This window comes from Tupaia chinensis, unplaced genomic scaffold, assembly GCF_000334495.1.
Source record: "Tupaia chinensis unplaced genomic scaffold, TupChi_1.0 Scaffold000207_1, whole genome shotgun sequence".
NCBI lineage: Eukaryota > Metazoa > Chordata > Mammalia > Scandentia > Tupaiidae > Tupaia > Tupaia belangeri.
Window position 1 is genome coordinate 1,434,407 of NW_006159682.1, and position 12,746 is coordinate 1,447,152.

Sequence of the window (12,746 nt, forward strand, 5' to 3'; positions counted from 1 at the left end):
ATCTTGGGCATGCACACACACGCTCCCGGCGTGAGTTTTTTAAGCCACCGGGTCCGGGACGCGAACTGTGGTCGACTACATGGGAGTCCAGCGACATAGCCATTACGCTAACTGCTGGTCCCAACAAGGTTTGTTTTCATACCTTGATTATTATACTAATGTAAATGCCTAAATTATTTTATTTAAAAAATACCTGTTTTCTTAGGTTACGTATACCTAAGATTTTGCCATGGGATAGACTTTTAAAAATTGAAATTATAACTGCGGTTCGCGTCCTGGACCCGGTGGCTTAAAATTCACGCCAGGCACGTGTGTGTACATGCCCAAGATCCTGAGAAGAGAATGGAGAAGAAGGGATTGTGGCATGGCCATCCCCCTGGGGGAGATTTCTCGCTTTCTGTCTGTCTGTCTCTATCTGTCTGGCGAGTGCACGTGCCCTATAGCTAAAACGTCTCCAAAAAAAAAAAATTGAAATTATAAAGAAGTGTAGTGCTTTTGTTTACTTTGCTTTTTGTTAGCTGTAGAGGAAAGGTGAGTAAGGATAAAAATTCTCTATTCGTTGAAGTTTAGATCTAAAATAGATTTTTCCATAGAGCTGCCCTTACTGATCAGTAATCAATCTTTTTCTTTTTTTTTTTATTTTCTTGATGAAGAACCGAGAAGTCAAATTATAGGATAGCAGTTTTCACAAGTTAAAAGTTTTTAAAACATGTGTCGATTCTTTTTGAGTCAACGATTTTGGTTATCTTTGCATTCTTTGGCTATCATTGAACATTAGTGGAAACTGATGAGATCCATTAGTAACTGGTGTGACTTTTTCTTTACCCTCTTTTTTTGATTGCTTGTGAAAAAGCTTTTTATTTAAATTTAAGTTCATGAGTTTTTTTAAAGAATTATTTTATTTAACTTTATTTATTTATTTATTTATTTATTTTACCAAAGAGGTGCAGAGCGAAAGAGAGAGAAAGGGAAAGTGAGAAAGCAAGCCACGAGGACTTGAACCACAGTTGGACATGTGGGAATCCAGTACTCTTAACCACTATACCACCTGCTGGCCCCACTTCATTAGTTTATTTTATTGATCTTAAAATAGAATAATTATAGCTAATAAGCAACTTCCCAAGTGATAATTTTTTCAAAAATCTTTTTTGCGGATGACAAACATATCAAATAGTCTTCTCTATATAAATAAATAACTAAAACGGTTATTCTGCCTCATAGGATTAGAGCTTTGTAAAAAGGAAAAATAAAACCCTAGGAACTTCAACAGAGGGAATTTCATATAGGGAATCAGTTACACAGACATATAAGTTAAAAAAGCAAAAGGGATACTTACTGAAACAACCCAGATATAATGACTTCAGGAAGTAAATAGACCACTGGGCCCACAGGAAATGGCTCCTGCTAGTCAGTGAGGAAGGATGCCCAGGGCAAGAGCAGACTCATAGTTGTAGCATCCCCAGAAAAGCGTGGGCAGAGCTGGGGCTTATTAGTGGTGGTGATGTGGAGAAGGTAGGCATATCAGAGAGAGACACCTCCTGACCAATAAAGAGTGCAAAGGAAAGTGTTAGAGGAGCAAAGGGAAGACTTTGGGAGAACTTAGGGTTAACAGAACTTGGAGCTCAGAGGAAGGGCCCGAGAAACATGGCCTTAGACATATAAAAAGGAAGTACTGAAATGATCAAAGTTCTTTACCTGGTAGAACATCTTAAATCTTCATTCTGGAAGAGTTAAAATCATCAGGGTACCTGTCTTTTTTATTAGTTGTATTTTTTCTATTAACTATTATTATTGGACATGTGCCCCAAATTCCCTGGACTGCAAACATAGTTCATTGTATAGCAATAACCCAAATTTTTCTTGGAAATCAGGGCTAAACATTCCAGCTAGTACTCCATCCTTTACTGGTTGATTTAGTAGCATGAAGAGTACAGAATGGCCAGCTGACATTCACATGTTCTAGTTCTATGGAAGTATTGTGGAAACGTCACATTCTCTGAAACTATGATTTTTGAACCATCAGAACCGAAAGTTATATAGGAAACAAAAATCTGGTAAGCTATTAGATATCATAAGAGGAACGAACAATTGCTACCACTTTTCAGGTAGTATGAGAAATAGCAGGGTGTTTTAGTCCCAATATAAAGCATATACTACATTCTTTAAGGTGGAGCACGAAGCTTTGAGATTACCTCCCAACCTATGTTTTTGTTTTTTTTATTATAATTGTTTTATTTTATTTATTCGTTCATTCTATTTTTTAGTTTGACCAGAGAGAGACAGAGGGTGAGAGTGAGAGAGAGAGGAAGTGAGAAAGCAAGCCACCAAATTCAGGACTTGAACCATAGTTGGCCACTGGGAGTGTCCAGCGCCTTAACCACCTACTGGTCCCCAACCTATATTATAATTAAGCCGTTCCTGTGTTCTGTCAAGCTATGTGCTCCTAGGTGTGATATACATTAATGAAGCTAGTGCTGCATTTTTTTTTTTTTTCCTGTGAAGTGAGTTTCCTAGTTAGAATCATGTTGTGCGGGAAGCCATAGGTCAATAAAATACTCCCTAAACCCATGAGTGGTGCTGTTGGTTGAAAGCATCACTGTCAGAGAGTCAGTTTAATATCCAAGAAAGCACCTTTTTCATTAAGACTCATCACTGCCCCCTCATTACCAGGTCCCTGAAGAATGGGGCCCTACTGGGGATTACTCAGTATTAGTCTCTGTTTGCAGTTTATGCATTCTGTCTTTTCCATAGTCATATTCAGCCTTGGAGAGAGGAAGTCCATGTTGTGTCCATGCCTGACTTTGGCCACATTTTATGTTAATGCATCGAGTAACCCCAATAGCAAGAAATAAAAGCTTATTACACAATATCTTCTTATCCACATTATTGAAAGCCATTTTTCAGTGGGAATATTCACCTGGGAAACAAATATATTCATCTTTTGTGTCCATTCTAAAAGATCCATTTCCATATGTCTTCCCCAGACTCCTTTGGCATCCTGTTTTTCAGTTTTGTTTTTTGAGTCCTAATTAGCTAGCCAAGTCATTAATATTGCCCATGATTTGTACCTCAAGTTATCTTTACTTTCAAATGAAGCAATCAGCTTTATGTCCTTTGCACTGGGAAGCTTTTCTTTCACTGCCGTCTTTTAGGGATATCCTTGGTTGAGGCCTTGAGACCATAATGCTGCAGCAGTCTGTTTTCAGCTGGTGCTGTAGTATATCATATGTCATCATTTTTCCCTCTTCTCTATTCAAGTTCATTTGTTTTAATTTGCTTTAGGGCATGTAAGCTTACTGAAGAGAAAAAGAGGGAAAGTGAGAAAGCACCCTCAGGGAGAGTGGCCATGCTGCAATCCCCTGTTCTCCACTTTCCTTTTGGGATTTTGGGCATGCACGCACATGTGTCTAATGTATTTTGCAAAATTCCAGGTCCTGAACTTGAACTGAATAGTTAGCCATATAGGAAGGATCCAGCCGTCTTAACCACCATGCCACTGGCTGGTCCCACAAATTTTCCTCCTTAAGTAACTTAGTTATCTATTATTTACTGATGGGAAGTGCATGGTACAGCAAGAGGCTTTTCACTATGACATGCTTTTGACCATTAGACCCCAGAAACTACCAAAATGCCAGGTCCCTGCATTTTTGTAATGTGTATCTGTTAACTTCTTCTATGCACATGTCTTTCCAAAGCATCCATGTACTTTTGTTGCTTCTGCTCTTTAGGACCAACTCATATTGTCAATCTAGTTTTGTTCTGGGAAATATCTAGGTAATCAAGATATCTCTTGACTAGATTATTATGTCAAAGAACAGGAGAGTTGACATAATCTTCAGGGAAAAACAGTGAAGGTATATTGTATATTCTTCTAAATGAAAGTAAAAATGGTTGTCAAGGTGCTTATAAAATAGAATATTGAAAAAAAAGTATATGCAGATCACTGGCTCCTTTTTTTTTTTTTTTTTTTTGTCCCTTCCTACATTATAGCCCAAATCCATGCATCATGAAACTAATATAGGATGTCTTCCAGTGACTGAGTCAGTGTTCCTTTTGTTACACATTCAGGGCTTAGGGAAGTAACCATAGGGTAAGTTGACTGACTGAACTCACTGTGAGTTGATTTGGGCCCAAACTTCTTTTATAATCATAATCTCCCACTTTTATAAAATCCCCAAGAATGAGCATTATTTCAGTGTCAGCAGCTAGTAATCCTCTAAATATTCAGGTGTTTTTTTGTTTGTTTTTGCTTTTAAGAGAGGTTTTTCCTGTAGGGCACATGCTCTTGGCATAGAGACAGAAAGCGAGAAATCATCCCCCAGGGGGAATGGCCATGCTGCAATCCTTTCTCCTCCTTTCTCCTCTCAGGGTGTTGGACATGTACGTGTCATTGTATGGATTCTGTTCATAGATTTTTAGGAGCTCATTTTAGATTTCAGTAGTGTCATTTTTTTCTTGCTTTGGATATTTTACCCATTCCCATGTCTTCCTTGTGAGATTACTTTCTCTGAATCTAACAACTGGGAGAAAGGGTAGTTTTTGTCTTTGTACCACGGATTACTAGAGTATCTGAACTCATGAGATTTAACCTGGTTGCCTTTGAATTTTCTTGACTATGAAATACAATGAGAAATACTTGAAATCTAACATACATGTATACAAATACGTGGCAGAATGAAAAGTTCTGCGAAACAGTACTGAATCCTAACTATTAATTGATATATACTGTTAATTTTTATTCTATTTTTTAAAATGATCAAAACTTCATTGAGTTAACTATGCAGTCTATAGTTTGATAAATACTGTTTACAGCAATAGTATGAAGATGTGGAGTAAAGTATTTTCTTCTGCTTAATTGTATGAACAGTGCTTAACTTAGCATGATTTTGGTTGTTATTGTTGTGATTCTTTTTTTTTTTTTTGAGATGTTTTTGCTGTGAGGCACATGTGCTCGCCAGAAAGACAGAGACAGAGAGAGACAGAAAGCGAGAAATCATCCCCCAGGGAGCATGGCCACATCGCAATTCCTTCTCTTCTGTTCTCCTTTTGGGCTCTTGGGTACACACATACATGTGCCCGGCATAAGTTTAAGCCACTGGGTCTGGAACTCAAACCACGGTTGACTACGTGGGAGCCCAGCAATATAGCCATTACGCCAATTGCTGGTCCCAGTTATTGTTGTTCTTATGCAGAATCTTAGTCCATAGTTCTTTCTGTAAGTTCAGGGTGAAAAGCAGGATGTTTTAGAGGTGGTTGTGCATTCTGGTGATGGTGGTGGGAGATGTATACAATTAACGATGTTGCTGCTGAAATAGTCCTTATGTTTTCTCCCTCTCTGCCTCTATCCTCAGTAAGAAAAATAAAGTGTCATGCATAAGATAAATTAAGTCAAAGAAAATCCAAATTTAAAAATTATTATTCTTTTTTTTAAAAGAATTATTCCATTTATCCTTATTTATTTATTTAAATTTGACCAGAGAGAGAGGGAGAGAGAGAGAGAGAGAAAGCTACCAGGCCCGGGATTCAAACCACAGTCAGCCATGTGGGAATTCAGCGCCCTTAACCACTACACCACCTGCTAGCCCCCAAAATAATTATTCTTTTATTCATTAACTTAGCAAATATTTGATTGCCTTCTATATAACAAATCTTGAACTCAGGGCAGAGGATATAGCCATTAAAAACACAAATGTGGGCCCTACTCTAGTGGTGTAAGTGGTAGAGCACTGCAGGCTAGTGCCACATGGGAAGCCTCAGACCAGCCTACACACACTGAGCATGGCAATGTCTATCTGTAATCCTAGCTAACTTGGAGCCTGGGGCTGGAGAATCGTGACAAAGTGGGACCCTGTCAGAAATCCTTCTCTCTTACTCTCTAGCCAGCTCTCCTTTCTCTCATCTCTGATAATACACACACGTACACAAATGTGAGCTTTGTCTTTGCGATACTTGCATTCTAGTGAGGACATAGATGTTAAATAATGAATGATATAGTTAATTTTATAATTATAGATAGTAGTTGAGAATAGACCTTCTCTGAGGTAGCAAAACATGCTCTTAATTAAAAAAACATTTAATCTGACATAAGAATGAGCATAATTAGTAAGAAGGATGGATGGAGGTGGACATGAGTTGGGAAGGAAAGAATATTCTTAGAGGGAATAGTCTGTATTTCCAGATGTAAGGGGAAAGATCAAAGGGAGAGAAGAAATGAAAAGCCATTGTGTTACGTCTTTTAGCTTAGGGAGATGGAAATAACCCAGCATGAGCATGGGACAATAGATAGGATTCAGATCATATAGGGCCTTATAGGCCATTTCAAATACTTTTCTGGAGAGCAGAGGGGAGTAATTGAAGGGTTAAGGAAGAAAATGATATGAAGACATTTGTGTCTTTAATTTCACTCTAGGGGCTAAATGGAGTGGAATGCAGGGAAGCAAGAGTACATATTAAAATAAGAGATCAGTTAGTGGCTGGACCAGTAGCACGGTTTTAAGTGCTCTGCATAGGAAACTGGATCTCACATGACCAACCACAGTTCGAGTTTTGGCCTTACTACTTGAAAAATATGTCAGACGTGTGTGTGTGTACCCCAAATTCTGACAGGATAGAGAAATGAAGGAAAAAAAATTGTGTCTTGACTATGCTTAATTTGGGGAGGGGTTTTCGCGTGCGCTCTCTCTCTCTTTCTCTCTCTCTCTCTCTGGTGAGTTGTGCCCTTTGATAATTATAAAGAAAGAGAAGCGATAACTTATGAGGCTATTACATTAGTCCATACAAGAGAGAATTGTGACTTGGACTAGGTTGGCATATCCTGAGGGTATGTAACTTATTCAAAAGATATTTAGGAGGTAAAATGGAAAGGACTGATTAGATATGGGGGTTGAGAGGATGCAAAGAAGGGGTCAAGGATAACACCAGAGGTTTCTGATGAGAAGAATAAAAGAAGAGGGTCAGGCTTGGGAAAACATGAACAAATTAAACTTTAAATACACTAAGTTGGAGGTGTAAGATTATACTAGGTACTAGGCATTGTGCACATTTAATTATTGTTCACATTTTGTGAACAAGTCAGCTATTTAGTGGGAAGAGCCAGGATTCCACTTTCATTTTTTAAGAAGAGAGAGTTTAGAACATGTTTAAATGTTGTTAACAAAATTCCAGAATAAAGATGTTGTAAAAGCTACTGTAAAGGAGAAGGATAATTTGTAGTATAAAACTAATGTAAAGATGGTTTTAGATTTTTCATATAGGAAAAAATGTTATCCCTCTATTTTATAGGGGGAGGGAGAGTATATATGTGGTTTAGTTTGTGGATTTGATGTTAAGATAAGGAAATTCCTTTTGATGACTTCTGCTTTCTCAGCAAAGTAGGACAAAAAATATATTTTTTAAAAATTTGCTGGAGGGCACATGTTTGTTGGAGAGAGGCAGACAGAAAAGGAGAGAGGGGGAAAGTGAGAAAGTACTCCTCATTAGTGATGGCCTTACCACAATACCTTCTCCTTCACCTCTGCCTCCTTTCAGGATTTTGGGCACATATGCACACATACACGGGACACGTTTCTCAAGCTGCTGGATCTAGGACTTGAACCATGAGGTCAGCCATGTGGAATCCAGCTGCCTTATCTACGATGCCACCAGTTGGCCCTCCCCCAAAAAATCACCTTTTAAGATCAAGGAATGAGGGAGAACTAAAGTTTAAGGACAGTGAAGTTGTAAAATAGTCTTTGGAAAGTAGAATTAATGTGTCAAATAATGACTCAGTGATTAAATGAAACTGAACAAGGATGATATCATTCTTAATGAATAGAGTTTAAAACAATCTTTTACCAAAATCATAACAACACAAAGCAAAAATCTAATTAAACATTTTAAGTCATATGATGCTGCTGCTAATAAACATAGAAAGGCAAGGATAGGGGGAAATATAATGTGGCCTCCAGTCACTGAGAGAAATTTCGTGAAGAAGATAGAATTTAAGTTTGGCTTTAACACAGGAGTAGATAAACTTGATAGGAAAAACAACACAAGCCAAAAATGGAGGGTCCCTAGTGGTATTTCTAATGATTGGTTGATGATAATCCTTCTTTTATGTCAACATTTTAGTGAATATGGAGGTGAGACCATACCAGGACATGCGTTTGATTCAGCAAGTCAACCAACTCCAGCTCCTACTCCCTCTTCTTCGGCGTTTCGACCTGTAATGCCATCCAGGCAGATTGTAGAAAGGCAACCTCGGATGCTGGACTTCAGGGTTGAATACAGAGACAAAAATGTTGATGTGGTACTTGAAGACAGCTGCACTGTTGGTAAGGTTTTCCTGCCATAATGCCTTACAAATAAGTAACTCATTAGGTAAACATTAGGTAAACAGTCAGCCTATATTATTTTCTTTTGAGTTGATTGCCAACAAGAAGGGGGAAAAATTGAAACTGATATTTTCCCTTACAGATTATTGTGCTCAGTTTTAAAATACTGTGTTGAGATTGAGGTAAGTTTGAGAATAATTTTTTTGATTCCACATATGTGGAATTGTGGTATATGATGCTGTTTTTCAGGGCAATGCAAATCAAGCATCTAAGAACTTAAAAAAAATCCTAATCATTAAGTATGTTTCCTATCAGGCTTTATAACTGAAGCTCACTCATTTTTTATTCTATGTGTCTTGGTCTGTTTGTGCTACTATAACAGAACACATGAGAGTGGGTAATTATAAAGAACAGATTAATGAATTATTTTCTTATGTATTTGTGGAGGCTAGGAAGTTTGGAATGAAGGTACTGGTAGATTTGATTTGTCATGAGTACTGCTCTCTGCCTCCAACATAGTGCTTTGAAGCTGTATCCTCTGAAGGAATAAAATATTCTGTTCTCATATGGCAAATGGTAGAAGGGGCAAAAAATGTACTCCTCCCATGAAGACCTTTCCTTCATGATGCCTTTGTCCTCATGACCTAATCACCTCTTAAAGGCCCTCCCTTTTGAAGTGTTGATATTGTCAACACTTGAAGTTTGGAAAGGACACTTTCAAACTATGTTTCCATTCAAACTATAGGATTATGTTGAGAAGTCAGGCATGGGGACCAGCAGATGGCATAATGGTTATGTTGCTCAACTCCTATATGGCTGACTACAGTTCAAGTCCCTAGACCTGGAGGCTTGAAAATCCAACTGGATGCGTGTATGTGCGTGCCCAAAATCCCAAGAGGAGAATTGAGTAGAAGGGATTGTGGCATGGCCATCACAGCCCCTGGGGGAGTAATTTTTCGCTTTCTGTCTTGCTGGTGAGCACAAGCCCCCTATAGCAAAAATCTCTTAAAAAAATTAAAAAAGAGAAGTCAGACATGAAACATATATCTGTCACCTTTTCTCTTCACCAGCTGAAAAAAATGCTGTCCTATCAAAGGAGACTCAAAGCAAATGCCTGCCATTTCTGGACAGACTTTACCAAGTCACTGTAGTTTTACTATATTAAACTCATATTTAGATCATATTATTTGATTCACTTCAATTGTAGAACCAGAAATAGCATTAATTTACTTTTTATTTAAAAAAAAATTGCTATAGAGTGCTCTTATAGAGAGAGGGAGAGGGAGAAAGTAAAAAAGTATCCCCCAGGGGGATAGCCACACCTTATTTCCTTCTCTTTTGTCTTCTCTCAGAATTTGGGCATGCACAATGCACGTGTGCCCAGCATATCTCTCAAGCTGCTAAGTCTGGGACTTGAACTGCACAGTCAGACATGTGGGATCCATTTGCTTTATCCAGCTGCCTAAACTATGCCACTGCCTGGCCCTTTCTTCTTCTTCTACTATTACTACTTTTTTTTTTTTTTTAAAGGCTGATTAATATTCTATTGTATGTATTAACCACATTTTCTTTATCCATTAATCTGTTGATAAACATTTAGGTTGTTCATACCTCTTGGCTAGTGAATAATGCTTCAATGGAGTGCAAATACCTCATATAAATTCTGTTTTCAGTTCTTTTGACTATATGCCTGAAAGTGGGATTACTGAATCAGATGGCAGTTCTATTTTTAACATTTTGAGGAACCTTCATGCTGGTTTCCATAGCAGCTGTACCATTTTTATATTCCCATTACCATCCTTGTTGTTATTTGATAAGTTCTTGTGTGTCTTTTTTCCCTTTCTTTCTGTTTTTAATGATGACTATCCTAACAAGTGAGAGGTGATAATTCATTGTGAGTTTGATTTGTTTTTCTCTGTTTGGTATAGGGCATTAGAGAGAGACAAGACGAGAGAGAGAAAAAAAAATGAGGAAGCATCCCTGTGGGGATGGTCACACTGTAATCTCTTCTCTTCCATTTTCCTCTCGGGATTTTGGGCATGCACGTACATGCATGTGGCATGTTTTTCAGGCTGCTGGGTCCAGGACTCCAGCCATGCACTTGGCCATGTGGGATCCAGCCATATTAAACACTATGCCACTGGCTGCCTGCATGCTCCATTCTTCCCAAATCCCCCAGCTCCCTGAGGATGAGACCGCTGAGTTCTACTTTACTGCAGGCTCTCTGGAGCAACAGTAAGCTACCCAGCTTTCTTTTCTCAAGAAGATACTTGGTCCCCAAGTATTTAGAGTGTACAGGGTCCTGTCAATGCTTCCAAATAGGCAGGACAGAAATAATTATCTTAGGCAGCACCCTGAAAATCCAGAATTTTGGACTCATGCACCAGCTTTTTCCAGTGAGGAGGGACAACAGTTAGTGGGTGAATGTTAGTCTATACTGCCTGCTTGTTCCAGGGGGCCCTCAACCTGGTACCCTTTTCTGTCAGTACTTAGATTCAGGCATGACAGACCAGTCCCTTGGACAGCTCCTGAATGAATGAAAGTATGTTTGTTTCAGTCTTCACTTTCCCTCTTAGAGAGGTCAGGAGGTGGGATTTTTCTCTCAATTGCACTGTACTGACCCAGTGGGAGGGATCATGATGAGTGAGTACCATGGATTTTCCTAATTGCTTTAGTGCAGCTGATTTCTTGCTTACCTGAGGTGCTAGAGCCTCTGGTTTCTAGATTTCTTACAAAGGGCCTCATTAGTCTGTGTATTCTTGATGCCTCCAAGCAGGAATAGAGGGTCTGCAGCTTTCTATTCTGTCATCTTGCTAATGTTACTCCTCTGTTATATATCCTTTAGCATTATTTTTTCTATGAAGCCCACTTCTCTTTTCCTTTTAAAAAGTTTCTCTTTTGCTATGCTCATCTTGCCCTGTGCTTTCTGCATGGGATGACCCAGCACGAAGACCCTGGCAGATGTTAACCCTCAGTCTTAGATTTTACAGCCTCCAGAACTGTAAGCCAAATAAGTTATTGTAAATTACCAATCTTGGATATTTTGTTACAGCAGCACTAAACAAACTAAGAACTTGAGATCTCTTATTTATAAAATTATAGTTATGTCTACCTTCTAGTGATATTGTGGGAATTAAATAAGATATTTTAGGTAAAATGCTAGTACAGGCTTGGTATAGGACTTAGTCAAGTGTAGTCTGTGTTGCTGCTGCTACCTTAGCTGCTGATTTTCTGGTTGCCTGCTTCTATAGTAAGAAACTTACAAACTCATCTCTGCTATTTGTTCAAGATGTCCTATGCCAACAATTGAGACTCAGAGCAGTCTCAGAGAACTCAGAGTACATTTAAAATACTGTTTTTCATGTAAAAGCCTAGACTCTTAGTCCATAGAGTTCAGAGACTCTATATACACATCATTAGAAACTGTGAAGACAAACTATTGTTTTCAAATCTTCAGAGGGCAAATTTCTACAGTTTCCCTTAAAACTCAGCATCAGGAAAATGCTGCTCATTTCAAAGATGGTGGTCAGAAATGTTGTCTTCTCTGGATTATATGTTAATGTTAACACTCTAATTCTTTTTTATTTTTAATTTCTTTCTTTCATGAGAGGCAGAGAGAGAGTGAGAGGGAGGGAGAAACAAGCAACTTCAACAGGATTTCATGTTGTGATCGCCCCTCCCCCATTTCTGCCTTCCTAGCCAGAGCCAGCCAGGATCATGGTGTGCATGCCTGATGTGTAGGTTGACTGGGGAACTGAACCTGTGATCTACCATATGGACCCAGCATCACTTGAGCAGTGTGTTACCACTGCACCACCAAAATGGCCCTCATTCTATCTTCATATAGAATATATAACTATGGAAATATTATAAAGCTTTATCATAGAAACTATGAAAGAATTTCTAGAGATTCCATTTTATAGACTGTTGACTTTATAATTCATTGTAAAAGCCGACTTGTGCTTAGGTATGATAGAGTAGAAGTAGGTTCATTTTTCATCCTGTTTACAAATGTATACAGTTAAGAAATTGTAAACAAAAATTAGACTTAAAATGAATTTTTTTCCTTTTTAAAAAATTTGCTATAGAATGAATGTACTCACGAAGAAGAGAGAGAGAAAGCAGTCACCCAGGGGGGTGGCCACACCACAGTCCCTTCTCCATTATTTTCTTGGAATTTTGTACACACATGTATGTGTGCCAGATGTGTTTTTCAAGCAGTTGGGACTGGGACTTTAATTGCGCAGCTGACCATGTGGGATCTAGCCGCCTTAAATATCGAGCTACTACTCCTGATCCTCAGAATGAGTTTTAAATCAAATATTGGTATTATGTAATAGGTACCTGCTACTATTTCTCCTAACTGCTCTAATTATATTTGTCCTGGATTATACTTATTCTTTTATTGTGAATTATATGCCAGAAAATCATGTC

The 12,746-nt window shown here is 38.4% G+C and overlaps 1 protein-coding gene across 1 annotated transcript in view; it reads left to right on the plus strand.

The window, feature by feature from the left end:
* Positions 1–12,746, plus strand: part of FAF1 (Fas associated factor 1) — a 470,502-nt gene that overhangs the window by 117,105 nt on the left and 340,651 nt on the right. The window contains exon 4 of the mRNA XM_006147256.2: positions 8,110–8,312. Coding sequence (XP_006147318.1) covers positions 8,110–8,312 — 203 coding nt within the window. The remainder of the gene's footprint in view (positions 1–8,109; positions 8,313–12,746) is intronic.